The 18,191-nt window shown below is 36.2% G+C and overlaps 3 protein-coding genes and 1 long non-coding RNA gene across 4 annotated transcripts in view; 3 read left to right on the top strand and 1 right to left on the bottom strand.

Annotated features, from left to right (window-relative positions):
- The window catches only part of LOC147643203 (uncharacterized), a 102,129-nt gene that overhangs the window by 65,397 nt on the left and 18,541 nt on the right, over positions 1 to 18,191 (top strand). Inside the window, exon 2 of the long non-coding RNA XR_015272276.1 lies at positions 13,610 to 13,679. This is a non-coding gene — a long non-coding RNA (uncharacterized LOC147643203). The remainder of the gene's footprint in view (positions 1 to 13,609; positions 13,680 to 18,191) is intronic.
- On the top strand, positions 99 to 587 carry LOC110179635 (chymotrypsin inhibitor). Its single transcript, XM_020947248.2, has 2 exons — positions 99 to 219; positions 305 to 587. The coding sequence occupies exons 1-2, from the start codon at positions 138 to 140 to the stop codon at positions 514 to 516; spliced, it is 294 nt and encodes a 97-aa protein (XP_020802907.1). The 5' UTR covers positions 99 to 137; the 3' UTR covers positions 517 to 587.
- LOC110179609 (uncharacterized) lies at positions 1,835 to 3,365 on the bottom strand. The gene has a single exon (XM_020947206.2). The coding sequence runs from the start codon at positions 2,942 to 2,944 to the stop codon at positions 2,021 to 2,023; it is 924 nt and encodes a 307-aa protein (XP_020802865.2). The 5' UTR covers positions 2,945 to 3,365; the 3' UTR covers positions 1,835 to 2,020.
- LOC110179491 (27 kDa hemolymph glycoprotein) lies at positions 10,645 to 12,537 on the top strand. Its single transcript, XM_086835555.1, has 2 exons — positions 10,645 to 10,763; positions 11,223 to 12,537. The coding sequence occupies exon 2, from the start codon at positions 11,425 to 11,427 to the stop codon at positions 12,391 to 12,393; it is 969 nt and encodes a 322-aa protein (XP_086691681.1). The 5' UTR covers positions 10,645 to 10,763; positions 11,223 to 11,424; the 3' UTR covers positions 12,394 to 12,537.

Here is an 18,191-nt window from a genome sequence, read left to right as displayed (position 1 = left end):
CAGCGTGATTGTGAGTGAGTGAGTGAGTGATTCCCCTCTCCGTTTCGTGATCTTTCGATCGGGTATAAAAACCCCAGTGTCTGTGAGCTCATCACTTCAGTTTGTTTTTAAACTTTCGCGAAGCTTTAACTTTGACAATGTCTCGCTATACGAACTATGTGTTATTGCTGCTCATTGGGTGTTGCTGCCTGGCAGCTGTCACAGCTCAGATACCCATTAGTGAGTGTGTCGAATAATCTCTTCCTACTCTTGGGTTACTTTTCCCCTTCTAACCTGTGTTTTGATTTCATCTCTATCTCTGTAGCTCCACGTGCATGCGGTGCAAATGAAAAGTTCCTGCCATGTGGTCCCAGTTGCCAAACGGAGTGTGCCACCCTTGGAGATCCTTGTCTAGTTCGGCATATACGCTGTCCCGATGGTTGCTATTGCAATGAGGGTTTTGCCAGGGATGCAAGTGGCACTTGCATACCCATTAACAAGTGTCAGAAGAAAAAGAAGGGTACCTATGGCAAGTGAAATTCAATGGATACTCTCTGAATGCCATAATAAATGAAACAATGCGGCTTTATTGAAGCTGCCTTTGATCACGCTTTTGCTATTGTTTAAAGCATTGATAATGCTAATTGGGTCACAGTGTGGTCTTGAACAGAGGCGAAATCTGGTTTTTTGAGATGGCAATCTTCTGTGCTGGTTCTGTTCCAGTTGCTGTATTTTGTATTGTTGTTAATAATCAAGTTTAAACAGATGTGTTTTGCTATTTGATATCATATGGGAAGAGAGGAGAGGCATTCACTATTTGTGATTAGAGAAGTTTGAGTTATAGATATTATGGGTATTTTTTCACTCAATGAGTTGCGAGTTTATGAAAGCTTGTTTGATTCAAGCAATGGGAGAATTTTTTAAGTTTGGGTTACATACTTACACTTGAACAATAATGGGTTTATGTTCATTAGAGATCAATGTTTTTATATCTTTAATATTATTATTTAAGGTTATACGGCAAAAAAAAGGTGGAAAGAGTGTGAGAATCTTTAGAGATACCTGAACCTGAACAATAATGGGTTTATATATATTAGAGGTCAATGTTTTTTTATCGTTAATATACTTATTTAAAGTTATATGGCAAAAAAAATGGTGGGGAGAATGGGAGAATCTTTACAGATCGGGCTATATTCTTATACTGGAACAATAATGGGTTTATGTATTTAAGAGGTCAATGTTTTTTTATCTTTAATATACTTATTTAAAGTTATATGGCAAAAAAATGGTGGGGAGAATGGGAGAATCTTTACAGATCGGGCTATATTCTTATACTGGAACAATAATGGGTTTATGTATATAAGAGGTCAATGTTTTTATATCTCTAATATACATATATAAAGTTATATTGCAAAAAATGGTGGCGAGAATAGGAGAATCTCTTAAGATTGGGCTATATAACATACTTATACTTGAACAATATTGGGTTTATGTATACATATAAATGATCACACTGTTTATATCTCTAATATACATATGTATATAAAGTTATAAGGCAAAAAAAAATGGTAATGAGTTACCTAGCTTATTACTATAAGATCTTTGGTTTGATGGAACAATAGGAGACATCTCACATATCAAGGCTATTTACTTAGATCAAACTTATTCCAAAACATTGCATTTAATTGCATTTTTAATAATATGTGTTCTTAATATAATATGCTCCTCCAGTGTTCTGTGTGACAAAACAATGCTCGTGCGTTATCCATCTTATTATAAGGTCTTCCCAACCAACTCTCCTGTTGAAGGAAATCTTAAACCCACCCTCCCAAAAAGGGTAATAAAGAACCATCTATTTTCGCATGCACCTCTCTCTCTCTCTCTCTCTCTCTCTCTCTCTCTCTCTTTGGATGTATTTTGAAACTTATTAAACCGAAACATAAAACAATAGATTTTTTTAACAATTAATAACAGGAACAGAGTTTTCTACTGCGTTCAGAGAGATGCATGCTGGCGCCATTTACTGTGTGTGGGGCGCCACTTACAAGAAATCAACTAAATCATCAAGATACATCCACGACATCCTTCTGGCCCTTTGAGCCTTCTGCTTGGCCTCGACGGCAGCACAAACGGCCTTGTAGGCGGCCATCTTGGTCTTATCAAAATCGGCCTTGGCCTCGGCCAACTGACGGCCAAGATTTCCAGCACGAAATTTGGCCGCCTTTAAAATTTGATTCTTTTCGGTTAGCTCCTGTAAAGCACCCTTGGCCACACACTGCAGGCTGGCCACATTTTTGGCCGCCTCGTGTAGGACATTCTTGACATGTCCCAGCACCGCCTGAATATCCTGGACAGCATTGTTGGCCAAATCGGCATTATCTTGCATGGAACGCATCGATGAGGATAGCCGCAATGCCTCCTTTTCGGCATCGTTTAGCTCGATACGAGCCTGTTCCAGCAGCTCCTGTTTGCCGGCCAAGACGGCTTCGGCACCCTTGGCCGACTCGATGGCCTTGCCGGCCAATTCGCATTTGGCCTGAAAGGAAGCAGCCTCGGCGGCCGGCACCTGTGCATCGTTGGCCGCCTTAGCCTCCTGAGCCGCTTTCTGTGCAAACCCGGTGGCAGTCAACTTGGCATCGCCGCGGCCCATAGAGGGTACACTGCATTTGGTGGGTTTTGAGGTGCAAACTCCTGGTCCATCATCCGAGGCCTCGGCATCGGAGCCACCGCAACCGCCACCGCCGGCATTGACACCGACACCACCACTTCCTCCCCTGGCGGCACCATTCTCCGATACACTTCCATCCAAGGGTCCATAGTCACCGAAATATTTGCTCTCATCATCGTACATATTGGCCAAAGCCTCCCAGTCATTGGACTTGGCCGAGCGATAGCCATATGCATCCAATGAAGGCAACACACGCAGCACGAATAAAATTGTGAAAATAATTTTGAACTGACCCATTTTCAAAAAAAACTTTTATATAGATCGATTATAGATTATAGCGAAGAAGAGAAAACTTTTGAAACTTTTTTACACACTTTTTCCGAATGTTTAGAAATGCCAGAATTATTATACGACTCGCTCGGGGCTCAAATATGAACTGAAATTATTGGGATAGAGCTACTTGACAGGTTAATGTTTTTGGTTTCGTTTGTAACGATTTAAACAAGGATTACTTGATTCAATTGGTTTTGTAGAAATTTCAAAATTTCTTTAAGGTTTTATATAAACTTAAGTATATATGTTAGAGTTCTCCCCATAGCGTCCTTCCGAGTCTAATTATTGTTTCTCTACCAACTTGTGCCTTAAATAAGAATACATTTTAAAATAATAACTACAGATCCATTTGAGATCCATTAAACTATTAGGATTAATATAAACTTAAGTAACTTGAAGGATAATATATTTTGAAAGAGTAACGACAGATCCATTACAGATCCATCAAACTGTTAGGATTGATATAACCTTAAGAACGTAAAGACCTTGCCAAAGACCGATTCTAACTATTGTTTCCTCTATTATAAATTTCAAAAACAGAAACATGAGATCCCTCAAATTAGTTTTTTGGTTTTCTGAGAGATCTCTTGTTGCTGTTTTTTACATTTCTAAAAGAGGAAACAGTAGTAAGATTAAGTAAGGCTTTATATAAACCCTTATATTTATAGAGTCCTTGCAAATCTAATTACTGTTTCTTCTAGTGCAAATTTCAAAAACAGGAATAAGAGATCTCTTAGAAAATCATCAAACTGTAAGGGTTTATATAACCCCTTAATTTCATAGACTCCTTCCAAATCTAATTACTGTTTCCCCTACAAACTTGAGTCTTGCAAGTAAACACTTTTCAAAAGAGTATCTTGAGAGATCCTTTAGCCTGACATTGGACATTGCAAAAAGTTAAGAGTGGGGCGAAAATCACATTACATAGTATCCTGAAAGGGGGGAGGGGCCTCCATGGAAGTTAGCCCCCAAAATCCCGTTACCTAAGCCGCGTAACGGAGACCAGCGACCGATGACAACAAGCAGAATGTAAATGTAAATGTAAATGTAAATGTTTGCCGTCATCGAGTCGAAAATGTTGGCGGGCGCCCAAAACCAAACGTTAATAAACTCCTCCCCACTACCAAAAAAGGTGGGTAGGGGAAGGGGAAGGGGAGTGGAGGGGAATGGGTGTGCTCGATTTACATGAGCAAACAGCGCAGAGGATGTGAGTCTACCTATTTGGCTCTCTACCATCCTTCGTCCTTTCACTCCTGCTTCCCTGCTCTCCTGCTCCTTTGCTCCTTTGCTCCCTTGCTCCCCTGCTTTTTGCCGTGCAATTTCAGCGACCACGTGTGGCTACAAAAAAAAAGAAGGGGGGAACCCCTTCAAATAGGGTGCTGTCGAACAGACCTAATGATGCCCTGTAATTTGAATGAATTTAAGATAAAATAGACAAATATTTAGAAGAGTTAAGTAAAGGCTTTGAGGGCTTTAACTATTTGGAAATACATTTTTACTAAGGTTTTTATTCCCTTGCAGGGTATTATAATTTCAGTCAAAAGTTTGCAACGCAGTGAAGGAGGCATCTCCGACCTTATAAAGTATATATATTTTTGATCTGCATCAACAGCCGAGTCGAACTAGCCATATCCGTCTGTCCTTCTGTCCGTCTGTCCTTCTGTCCGTCTGTCCTTCTGTCCGTCTTTTCATCTGTCCGTCTTTCCGTCTGTTCTTCTGTCCTTCTGTCCTTCTGTCCTTCTGTCCTTCTGTCCTACTGTCCTTCTGTCCTTATGTCCTTCTGTCCGTCTGTCCGTTTCTACGCAAACTAGTCTCTCAGTTTTGAAGCTATCGAAATGAAACTTTGCAGTTATTCTTCTACATATATACTCTCACTCGTATATATGTCGGAACGGGCCGGATCGAACGACTATATTATATAGCTGCCATAGGAATGATTGGAAAATGTTTACAAAAAAAATTATAACATTTTCAATTTTCAACAAAATTTGATTAAATTTGAGATACAGCTATTTCATATTATTATACAATTTTGTGTTAAATTTTATGAAAATCGGACTACTATATCATATAGTTTCCATAGAAACGATCGAGAAATTAATACAATTAAAAATTATAACTTATATATACTTTCACTCGTATATATATCGGAACGGGCCGGATCGGACAACTATATCATATTGCTTAGATCATCTTTAGGATATCCTAAGAGTACAGGGTATCGACCAAAAGGAGCAAGTTTTTGGATTTGCAATGCAAACATCTAAAGGAGTGGGGTTTCCCTCCTGCTACCCCTTTTGTTTGTCAAAGAAACGACGCTGAGAAATATTCCTCAAATTCATTGAATTTTTCCAAGGTAAAAAAAGGGGGTAAGGATCAAAGGGGTATGGGGGTCCTGCCTGCTGTGCGAATGCGGACCTGCGGAAATTCAAAAGAAATCAAAGTGAAGAGTTTGGTAAAAAATCATCGACACATGGCCGCCTCCTTCCCCCCCCTTTTCAGGATATATGTGTATATCATCCAGCATCCACAATAACGCTGCGACTGTCAGTAGTCAATCTTTTTTTCGAATGCAAGAAAGACCAGGGAAGGAAGGAAGGAGGACCAAAATGGCAGCTAGGACGCAGGACCCTCAGTGAAGTGAAGTGAAGTGTGTGCGTGCGAAAAAAAAGAGAAATAAGGCAAAGAGTTGGTAGCCAAAAAAAAGTAAAGGAAACTCCGCCCAAGGAAATGCAAACAAACAAACAAAACCAACAAATAAACAAACAAACACCAGAGGAGAGCAAGGAAAGGAGAAGGGAAAAACACACACACTCACACACACTCACAGAGCTCGAATAATTTGACTTTATCTAAGCGCCAGTCAAGCAATTCGCATTACCAACAAAGGCAGAAAGGACTCGAAAAGGACCTGCAGGCGAACGGTGAAAAGGATACCCTCTCACGCATTGATTTATGCTCATGGTTCCAGGAGGAAGCAGGATGGGCGACTTTTTAAGCAGGATTCAAAGAAATTGAAGGTGGATTTACAGGCAGGTACATAAATGATTAATCCATGGATTTTTTTAGTTAATCGGTTGAGGGGATATAGGCTAAGAATTAAAGCTAAGAATTACAGAAGCTAACTAGTAAAGGATCATACTTTAAATTCTGAGAATGATCAGAGGTTTGGGTTTATATTTAAGGCTTTGGTTTCCTCTAAAAATATTAGTATTTAAAAATATTCATAAATATCGATTAAAGTGGGGTTATTTTGGGTCTTTTTTAAATGATGGCTTAATCCCTTATGATTGTCATATATATTCCGATTTCACTTAAAAATCTGAACTAATTCATAATCAAATATTAGAAAAATAACTAGAACTCAACAAAAACAAGAAATACTTCATTTTAAACATATTTATTTTGTAAAAAACACATACAACTTTAAGTTCGTTTTTTATTTATTATACTTAGTGAATTGTTTTAATCACCCTTAAAAAACTAACCCAGAACTGCTTTCCATATTAAAATTAATACATTTTTGGCTGAGTTATAACTTTTATAACTTAAATATCAATTAAAATTATCATTTTTAAATATTTATATTTTGTAAAAAACACATAAAACCTTTATTTCTTTCTTTAATTATAATATTTAGGAAAAAGATTTATTTTCCAATAGAAAACTAACACAAAACCGTTGTCCGAATAAAAATTAATATATTTTTGGCTGAGTTATAACTTTTTAAACTTTGATTTATCCACCAAAATGTGATCAATAAAATTCAATTTAAATGCGCATTTTTAAGGTTTTCCTTCGCTCGTATTATGGCCAAAATGCAAATAATATTCAAAAATGGTATATATTTCGATTTGTCATAATAAATTTGAATTTGTTAATATTAACAAAATATTGAAAAAAGTATAACCAAAAATTTTACTCAATTTTTGGAAAATTTTCAAATTGTCAGAAAAAGTAAAAAAATTCAATTTCTGCAATTTTAAAATGCAAAATTTGCAAAATTAATATGCAGATTTATTATCCTTGTAAGAATCAGCAAAGAAATGCTTACCAAACTGCAATTAATGTATTTTTGACCTAGTAATGGTCAATTTACCACTAAAAAATTTCATAATTTTTGCAAGAGTATTTTGTCTTCGTCTTTTCTACGTAAGTTTCCCTTCTCGTTTATTTATTATTTTGTAAATTTTTAATGACTAAACCATATCCCCCTGCCTTTAGCCAAATGAGATCAGGGATAGAGAAAGGCAGGCATTATGTTTGATTTTTTTTGGCTTTGTCTTTTTCGGTTTGCTGCGGCTGCAGAAAAGTTGTTTTGTTTTGCGGTTTGTTTTTAGTTATTGCATTTCTTTGGCCACAATTTTTTTGCTTTACTGCCGCCCATGGAGCACAGAGAGGCAGAGTTTGAAGCTGATGACCCCTGTTGGCAAATTTTGGGTGCATTTCTCATTTGAATTTGCGGTTTGCACTCGATTTAATTGTGCTCCTGGCAGCTGCCAGCACAACGGGAGTTAAGTTCTGGGGTTAAATGTTGGCTTAACTTGGTCAAAATGGGTACAGATCTCTCACTCTCCTCCTCGCTGATTTAAAGTTTTAAGTACTGGGATCTAGGGTTCTTTGCCACGAGGCGTATACTTAATTTGCAAATTGAGCGAATATTGTGGCGCCGGCAAATGCAATTTGATTTCCACTCTCTGGATTGTAATTGATAGAACCTTTGGCTTTACTCTGAGCTCATCCCCTCATTAGTTTGGGTCTCATATTTCCGGGCATTCCTTTGAAAACGGGGAGCCAAAAGGGCATCACATCATTTGTGGTTCCTGGATAATTGCGAAACCAGAGATGCTTCCTTGTTACCATTGCAAGGATGCAGTGTCCTCTGTTTGTTCCACGCCCCACAAACACAGGCCCAAAAAGGGCGCATTTGATGCTGAAGAGGACTCAATCTGCAATCTGCAAACTGCAATCTTGCTTCCTTATGAAATGAATTATTTGCTTTAAAGCGAGGCAGGAGGGAGGGAGGATGAACAGGAATTGCATTTATGAGTACATAACGTATACGCCATGTGTGCGTAACAATAATAATATGTGTTCATCAAACGTCATGGCAATTATCTGTTTTGTGCCTAAATGCATTCCGGGCAAACAATATGCAAAGCGGAAACGAAGACGGCAAAACCGGAAGCGATGGCAATGCCATTGGCAAAATGGCCTCCGTTTAGCTGTCATTCGAAATTCCTGTTACCGATTCTACTTAGCAAGAATTTTACTTAAATTTCCAGAGAAATTTTGTAATTTATTGATTTTATATGAAGGTATTTACTATCTTTAGGTATTTATATATAAGAAACGGAAATGATGAAGTTTTAATAGTAAACTTTGATTATTAATGAGTTTCCTTGGTAGAATCAAAGAAGACTTCTTAAACAATCAATAAAATTAAATTATTTAATATTTAAAATATTATTATATAAATATATATTACTTATTAACTTTATGTATTGATAGAAAAGGAAAGAAAAATGGTGAATATGGTGAATATGACTGGTGGTCTTAATAGTTAACTTTTGATTGTTGATAAGTTTCCTTAATAGAATCTAAGTAAACTTCTTAAACGAAGTATAAATTGAATTATTTAATATTAAATATATTATTATATATATATATATATTTTTTTTTTATTAACTTTAAGTATTAGTAGAAAAAGAAAGGAATGTGGTGAATATGGTGAATATGAATGGTGGTCTTGATAGTAAACTTTGATTACTGATGAGTTTTCTTAATAGAATGTGAGTAAACTTCTCAAAGAAACTATAAATTTAATCATTTAAAATAAAATATATACTATATAAATTTCCTTAATTATTTTAAACAAAACTATACCCTTAAATCATAGCCAATTAATAGGGAATCCGCAAAAGAAACCTCACACACACGCAGAAACCTTGCGCTTTGCCAGCTTTTGCAGCTAATTGCAGCCAACTAGTGCCATGGCCACGCCCACCTCAACAGCCACCGCCCTCCCCCGCCTTTTCGCCCCCAGACACGCCCACACACCACGCCCTAAGAAGGCCAGCAATTAATTGCTCTCATTTTTTAGGAATCCCTGCCACGCGCTTCATTTCAATTTGCAACGGATACGCCAAGGCCCCCACATTTTCCATTTTCCAGTTCCCCCACTTTTCTCGCTTTTTCACTCTTCTCTCTTTACTCAAAGTTTTCTCCCTCTTCTCCCCCCCTAACTGCAATTTTTGGTATTATTTTGAACCGAAAATTTGCACCCTATGGTCTGCCCTCTTCCGAAGTTGTTTATTGCACTTGCAACTTCCGCAACAAACGAAGATAAATGGTTACTTTCTTGCTTGCGTTTTTGTTACGGTTTTTTGTGGCACGTTGGTATTGTTTTTTTTTTTTCTTTTTTATTTCCCCTCCGCTTGTTGCTAGTTGTGTGCCCTCCATAGTATGGGAGTAGCTTAAGTGAATACTACGATTATTAAGCGAGGGATTAATTCATAAAAGTGGTCCCAAAAGTGGCAGGTAATTACAGAAGGGGGAAATCTAGATTTTGGGAGATTTTGGTGGGAAATTTTGGGAGGATTTTAAGGGGAAATCTTTGAATGGAAGTTGGTATATTTTATAAAAAATATATAGTAAAGTTTGATCTATTTTTAATGTAATTAATTTGGGTATTCAAGGTATTAATTATGCTAGCAATCTTAATTTAAAGTTACAGGAGGGGGAAATCTAGATTTTCGGAGATTTTGAGAGAAAGTTTTTAAGGGTAAATCTTTGAAAAAAAGTTAGAATATTTTATGAGAAATATTTAGTATAGTTTGATTTAGTTTTAAAACTATTAATTTGGGTATACAAGGTATTGATTATGCTAGCAATCTTTATTTAAAGTGCTTAATGTATGAAAACAGAGTTAAGTATACTTTATAGATTTTAAATTATAAAGTTTAGTGTGTTTCTTTAATGTGTAATAATTTATTATGGAAATACATTAAAATTAGACATTTTAGATATTAACTAAATTAACTTTAAAAGCACCTTATTTATACCTACTAATTCAATGAAGTTAACCTGAGAATAAGCGGCTTAAAGTTTATTATATTAAAGCACTTGCATTTATAGAATCAATATATTTTTTAGAAATAATTACCCTAAAAAACAAATCATTTATTTACATTCTATTTGCCTTAATTGATTGTATTCAATGAGTTGGCAATAATTTTAAATGAGTTTTTCAAAAGGAAAGCGATTAAAAATCCTGAACTTTGATGCTTAAATATTGAAAATATATAAATAACATTTAGTATTAAAATCAACATCTGAGTTAAAGGAAAACCTCAAAGATTGATAGTTTCTTATCACTCTCTTCTCATATTGATCTCATGCAATTTTCCCAAATCGGTTTAGGAATGAAACATATGTATATATACATATATATTGAATGCTAATCAATTGCCTTAAATTTATCATTTGCCGGATTACAAACCCCATCGGTGCTCGCCGTAAGCCCGTAAGTAATTATCAATAACCCAATTGAGATTGTCGGGCTTATCGCCTCCACCGGCAGCTGTTTCCTTACTATATTCCACACCCATTCCTATATATATATATATCTGATATATATGTGTATATAGTAGCCACTGGGGTTTAATTTCCAGCCAGACTGCCCCGTAGACTTTGATTAACCATCGAATGTGGAACAATTACAGGGCATTAGAGTGTGTGGTGTGTGCAGGTGGATTTGCACACACTCGAAAAAAAAATACCGGTTCGTGTGTAATATATTTAATATATAAAAAAAATTATAGCATTTTAAATGCTAAACTGTACGACTTGCTATTAAAAGTACAAATGTAGAACTAATTGAAGAACTTTGAGTGCAGCTGGGGCTGCTGCTGCTGTGATTTTCTAGATGTCAAGGGTCAGTCATTTATATTTTATACAGTTAAGGAATTGTTTTTATTTCAAACACGGAGAGAAAAAAGGGGAGAGATTTTGGAGGGGTAACATATATAAAAAAATTGTTGCTTTATTTTGTATTTCATTTACTATTTTAAATAACAACTAAAGGTACTTTGTGAGAGAGTTAAGTTTGCCTTGGAAATGTTAGCGATTTTCTTGTAATATTTATATTATAATCAAGATTTTTTTATATAATATATAACAAGTAAATTTTATTTATATTTTACAAATTTTTGTATTGTATTTGTTTACTTATTTTGTTCAGTGCTTTACGAATAGATGAATAACCCGATGGCTGTTTACCACAACGATTACCGAAACAAACCCGGAGATTGCCTTTTGTGAGTCGCCCTCCTCTAATCTCGTCCAGTGACTCCTCCGCTTTCCTCCATGCTCCCGATAAGATAAGCTCCGCATTCGCTCTCGATCGCTCCAAGTTGGTTTCATTCCCGCCAGTCGCTTTCAGAATGCCAAACCAGATGCATCCATTGAATCTATCGCTCCTGGCAGTTCTGATCCTTCTCCTGCTTGGCTTCGCCTGCCAGGCTGTGGAGTTGCCCACGCTGGATGCCTCAATGCTGGAGAATGTGGATGTGGATCAGCTGAAAGCCAACTATTTACCAGAAGGATTGCGTAACACCAATGTCACTTTGGATGATTTGCATCGTCTGCTGGAGTCCAAGTGTCGGCGGGCCAATAAGGAGCCAGTGAATGCCACTGCCCTGAGTAAAGCCATTGAAACGGCTGGAGGAAAACTGGTGGAATGTCTCTCCGGTCTGGCCAATATGACGGAGATCCAAGCGGAGATTGCCGAGGCCAGTCCCAAGGGTGATTTGGATGTGGTTTTCGAGAAATACTGCCTGAGGATGCCACGGGCCAAGGCCTGTCTCAAGGATTTCAATAATGCCTTGCTGCCTTGCCTGAACAGTGAGGAGCGTGCTCATAATACTGTCCTTCAGCGTATTGCCGATCGTCTGCTGGAATTTATTTGCTACAAAAATGGTGACCAGATTGCTCTCTTTATTGCCGAACAAGGACCCGAGTGCCTGGATCAGAGTCGTGAGGGTATTGCCAATTGTCTAAATGCCACGTTTGGTGGCTATTTGCCCAAGGAGTTGACCCCCGATTGGACCAATGGCGATAAGTTGCCGGAATTGGTGCTGGGACCCCGTCAATGTGTGGATCTCTATGACTTTGAGACCTGCACGGTGCAATTGCTGGAACGATGTGAAGTGATCACACCCAGCAATATTGTGGAGTCCATGTTCCGATACGTGAGGAGAGAGTCCTCCTGCCAGGCATCCATTGACAAGGCCATGGCACAGCGGAGGAGTGCCTTGCCCCTGGTTGCTGGTAAAGATGGAGCCCCAGGATTGGTTACTACCTGGACACTGGGCAGCCTGCTCCTTCTCACTGGTTTTCTAACCCGTCTCTAGGCTTTTGATTTTCCTTCTTCTTCTGTGTGTGTATTTTTTTTTGTTTAAATGATATTTTATAATTATGTTTAATAAACTTGGGCAAGAGTTTGCGGCAGGGAATGCGACTGCGACTGCTGCCATCGGCGTAAGCCGCTTAACGGATTCCCTTTTTAAACTCTGGGGAGGAGACGGTGTTGAAGCTGAAGCTTTGGGCACCAAAGTGTTAAGCTGCATAAACACAAGCCTGAAATATGAGCGGAAGATGGGGTCATTCGGGGCTACACTGAGCGAAACAAAGGGAGTGCAAAGAAAAAGAGAGAGGAGAGAAATCATTCATCATCATCTTCATTAAAATAATTTCAAATATATAATAAAAAGAAGATTATAAAAAAGGAGATATATTCAAAATGGTATGTTATTCTTACTGATTAATAGGAATAAGAATAATAAGAACAAGAATAAGAGCAAAAATAATTATTATAATAAACTAGCAAGTAAGTAAGAAACTTTAACTTTAGGAAGGCGAAATTTAAACCTTTTTTGAAGTGTGCAAATGAATTATAGGATAGTATATTTATTATATTTTTATATGACCATTTTTGACGACAAATCAAAGTTTAAAAATTTCATTACTGAGCCAAAAAAGCATTAATTTCAATTCGGGGAGAATTCCAATGTTTGTTTTTAATAGTTAAATAAATCTGCATCTCTGTTTAAAAATGCAAATTTTTGTCAATTTTTGAACATTTTAATTTACATTTTAAAAATTTTAAATTTTTTAGCAAAAATGGGAATTTAAGAAATTCATAACTAAAACTGCATACTCCATTTAAAATGTAAATTTTTGGCAGATTTTTGCAAATTTAAATGATGTAACCCCTTTCCTTTTTTTTTTTTTAAATGGGAAAGCTAGAAAGATTTGTCTTTTGATGCTGATCAAGAATATATATGGTTTATAGGATGTGAAATGATTCATTCGCTGAGTTACGAACTTCAGACTGGCATTAGAATACCCTGCTAGGGTATAAAATAATCGCTTATTTTTGAATTTTATTATTTTTTAATTATATATATTTTAATTCACTAAGTTAAGTTATACAGAAATCTAACAAAAATGAATATATACACTTATTTGAATAATACAAAAGATTGATACCGATTGATATATCTAAAGTTGCTTAAAGTTGTAGTGAACTTTCTATAATTTACCATTTATTTAATTTATTTCTTTCAGTGCAGTCGGACCATATTGCAGCCGCTTATCGGACGGCAGCAGCTACAGAAGGCTATACCTATATATTCCGGTGAGTATATATACTATATATACATATAGAATAGAGCGTTGAGCGTAGAGCAACAGCAACAGCATCCAAATGAAGGGTCAGTCGAACAATTTCCTTATCGCCAGGAAAACAAAGACACAGTGGATGAGAAGGGGAGAAAACTAGACAGAGAGAGGGAGAGGAAGAGAGAGAGAAAGAGAGAGAGAGAGAGGGAAGAAAACAGAGACAAAGAGAAAGCCTGGCGACAGTTGCAGCTTTTTCAAAACTGAATTTTGAGCCAAAGTCGTGCTCAGTCTGAGGGCCGCCACAGTGGCAACGAGATAAGCAAATTGATTTGCCACCCAAAAAAGTCGCCGACAAATGCGGTCTCATTTCTCCCTTCTCCCTCCTTTCACTCTCTCTCTCTCTCTTCCCTTTCCATCACTTTTATTTCTTCGTTTTCCCGCTTTCCCGCCTCACTGAGAGACAGCTTCGTCACCCTCGTAAATCATAAAAAAAAGTGAAATAAAACAACAGTTTTTGTTAGGGAACAAAATTTAGGTGTTTTTGAAATACTCTTTATAGAGGTTTAATAAATATAAATTTTGGAAAATTTTTAGGGTGAATTTAGGGATAATATTTTGAATCTTAAAATAATAAACATTATGATATTTAAAAGAAAGGGAAAGGCAACAAATCTTTAGGATTTTCTTGTTAACGGCTATGTTTTTTAAACCGTTGTGGAAAATGTTTTGTAAGCAAATAATAAATGTGATTTATACCCAGCTTAAATATATTATTATATTAATATTTGTATTTTGTTTGAATCATTGAAATAATAAAAAATAATTGAAATGAAGAAACAAGTAAATCTATAGTAATAATAAAAATATTCTTCGGCTTTTATTACAAATATCAAATATAAATCATTTTATAAAGTCTGCTGGAATACCAAGAATTTTTACTACGGTACACTCTTTCAAACATAATAATCTTACTAATATATAAGAAATATAATATATTACAAGAAGGGAAAGTAACTTAGGGAAGTCGTAGTTAATACACCCTTTGCTGTTTGCTAATGAGTTATAGGATCGAATCGGAAATTTATCATATATAAATTTAAAATGTTCACATTCTTTGAGTCGATATTTATTTAACATTTTTAACATTTTAACATTTTTTTCGAAAAAGTTAAGTTTAAAAATCACATAACTAAGCCAAAAATGCAATAATTTCAATTCGGAAAAATGTTCTATGTTAGTTTTTATTAGATTTAGAAAACTGCATACTCAATTTAAAATATTAAAATGTTGAAATTTTTGTCAATTTTTAACAATTTTAATAATATTATTTTTGCAAAAATTGAAAAATTTTTAAAATTTTATTTTTCTTTTGGAGATGGCTAAAAAGATTCGCCTGTTGTTGCTGACCAAGAATATATATGATTTATAGGGTCGGAAATTACTCCTTAACTATATTGAAAGCTTTTGACTGGAATTATAATACCCCAAACGGGTATAAAAATTCAATAAATATAATTTATAAATATTGAGACATGTAAAATATAAAAAGTATACTAAATTCTTCCTGGCAATATCTACAACTAATCATATCAAATATTAATGAATCTTATATATAAAAATAAAATATATTATTAGTATAATATATTTAATATATAAACTTGCGAAAATCTTCAAATTTTCACATATAAAATCCCCTTTAATCCATTGGCTTATATTCTCTCCCATTTTAAAAGAAAGAGTATTTCGTGAAACAACCATATAAATCTAAAGGATATAAGCGGCAGATAAATGAAACCGCAACTGTCATCATTTCACAGACGAGTGCAGTTCCGGGGGGAGTGGCGAGTGGAGTAGGAATAGGAGGAAAAGCCGGACAAGTAGGAAAATCAGGAGGAGGAGTCCACCTCCTCTAGTGGACAACAACAAGGCGCTCATCCTTGGAGGTCGTGTCCTGCTTGGGAGGCCATTTCGGTGACAGACGAAGCGTGAAATGAATTGGACGGCATCTTAGCTGGCTCAGTTTCTTCGTTTCTCAAAAGAGAGGGAGTGTCCCTGGAAATCCCACGAATAATCCCAGCCAGAAAAAGGAATTCCAATCAATAAAAAGAGAAAAAAAACTAAACTGAACTGAAACCGAAAAATGCAGCCACTTGGCTCGTAAACTTTCGCGTTTCGCGTCTTTTGGCTAACAAGTCATAAATGTTGCAAACTTAATTAGGACTCTCTGCAGTCGCCAAAGACCAAGTCCAACTCCAAGACGAAGTCCAAGTTCCCTCAGCCTCGTCCCTCTTTCGCACGAGTCCATTATTGATGTGAAAAATGCGGAAAATGAATGCGTTTCCGGTACTTTTCGCGAGTTGGCAGCTAAATTGCAATGGCCATGAATCATTCCCTGCATTTCGCTCTACCCACTTTTCCAACAGTTTTCCCCCTTTCGGCATTTCACATTCGGCAGCAGCGGCAGACAAACTTTGTACGTGCCACGCCAGTGTAGAAAGGGGTTAACCGTTTGGTAAAACTTGGCCCACAGTGGGTTAAGTTGCCTGGCAAATAATTGCACGTCATTGGCACAAATTATTGTGATTGCGGGAAAGCCCCCAAAAAGAACTAGAACTAGAAAAAAAAGGACGAGAAAAACCATCCGGCCAGTTGGAAAATTACTTGTTAGGGTTTCCTTTTTTCTCAAAAAAAAAAAAAAAAAACCTAATCAGCAGCCACTCAACCTGAATTGCCAGAATTTTAATTGATTTTACAGCAAAACTTTTACATTATTTAGAAATTCGAATTTATTTTCCCCCACTGAAAAATTGGTAATAAAGTGAAAAGTTTTTTTTTACACATTTTCCGCATCTGCAAGTATTTTTCATATTTAAATTAATTGATTTGGGAAAGTTTTGCTTGTTCAGTGAGTGGATAAAAAAACGTGTAGAAAAATAAAAGCCAATGATGCGTTTGTTAAACAAAGGAAAAACTACACAGATTTAGTTGAATTTTAAACTAAATCTTTGCTGTTGAATTTTATAAAATTTATGCAGTTTAAAAATTAATTAAAGAAGCAAACTGCTCTCTTTTACCCCTCAAAAAAAACAAAGGAAATTCTTACATTTTCCACCTACAAATCTTTTGATTCTCTGAACTTTCCCCGGCAAAGTTAGCTATGGGGGAAAAGTAGGGGTAAAAACCCAGTAGCTGCACTTTGTCAAATTTAATTAAATATTTCAATTTTTGCCAACCGTGGAAAATGCTATAGCAACTATCTCTAATTGTGCACGCATTTTCCGGGCGGAGTTTGCCACCTGAGGCGTCTGCGGCTGTTGGTGTCCCACGCTTCAACGCTCATTTGCAAATGTTTGTCTAGGTGGGATGGAAAGCATGGGGTAAGCATGGGGAAAGGCAAGGGGAAAGCAAAGGGAAAGCGGTGTGAAAAGCGCACGAAGGGATGGTAAGGGGATGGGCCTTTGGGGTTGTGCCAGCATTAAAAAGGGGTTGCGAAAAGGCAGACACAGACATGGGACGCCCATGGGGAAATTGCAGCAAATGCAGGCGGGGAATCCCCATCGTCGTACGTAGTCTCTGGAATTGAATGCATCTCCCTCCCTCTCTCCCTCTCTCCCTCTCTGTGCTTCGGGGGGTTAAAACTCCCCCCCCCCCTCCGTTCTCGAAAGAGGGGTTAAAAGGAGACCCCCATTGTTTTTGGGCTAATGAATGCGCAGATTTAACATGAGAAGTGAGTGAGAGAGAGCTCGAGCTCAATAACAACATGCCCCTCGTAATCGATAACCGGCAACATCATTTGGCCAAAAGGGATTTCCCAGGGAAATCAAGCAACGTGGAGTCGTCAATTAGTGTCGTTCGAAACAATACATTTACCTAAAGGGGGAACTAAGGTGGTAATCCAAGATAACTAATTGAAATTAAAACAATTTTGATTGAAATTATAGATTTTTTAAAGATATTTTTGTCTTTGAAAAATAAATACAAGCTTTTTAGACATTTTAATGAAAAGAGATTGAATTTTTTCTACTTTGTGGAGCTCAAAACTAAATTCATTAAATAAATAAAATAAATTAATTCGTTAAATGTCTTAGTTATTGAAATTATCAATATGTAAGGGATAGACTTATAGTTGAGATGGTTTTTCTTGTTCGCTGCTTAAAATTGGGCCTTTGAAGTAATAAGTTCTACTATTGATATATTTTGTAATTACTATATGTAATTATTTATTATTATTAAACAAGTAAGAAAGTTAACTTCAGAAAAGAGATATTTTAAATTTCTTAATCCTTGCAGTGAAAATCCCTCATAACTCAGCCAAAAATGCATTAATTTCCAATTGGAAAGCATTTGTGTGTTTAGTTTTTTTTAAGGTTTATTAAACGTAAACGTAAACGTAAAAAAAATTCAAATTTGTATTAATTTTTTTGTAAAAATGTGAAATTTGAGAACATTTTATTTTTCTGCAGGATATAGCTAGAAAGATTTGGCATTTTGATGATGATCAATAATCAAACATTATTTCTTCACCGAG

Source organism: Drosophila serrata, unplaced genomic scaffold (assembly GCF_035046125.1).
Source record: "Drosophila serrata isolate PLE 108 unplaced genomic scaffold, ASM3504612v1 contig_276, whole genome shotgun sequence".
Taxonomy (NCBI): Eukaryota; Metazoa; Arthropoda; class Insecta; order Diptera; family Drosophilidae; genus Drosophila; species Drosophila serrata.
This window is presented reverse-complemented; position numbering and strand designations above follow the sequence as displayed.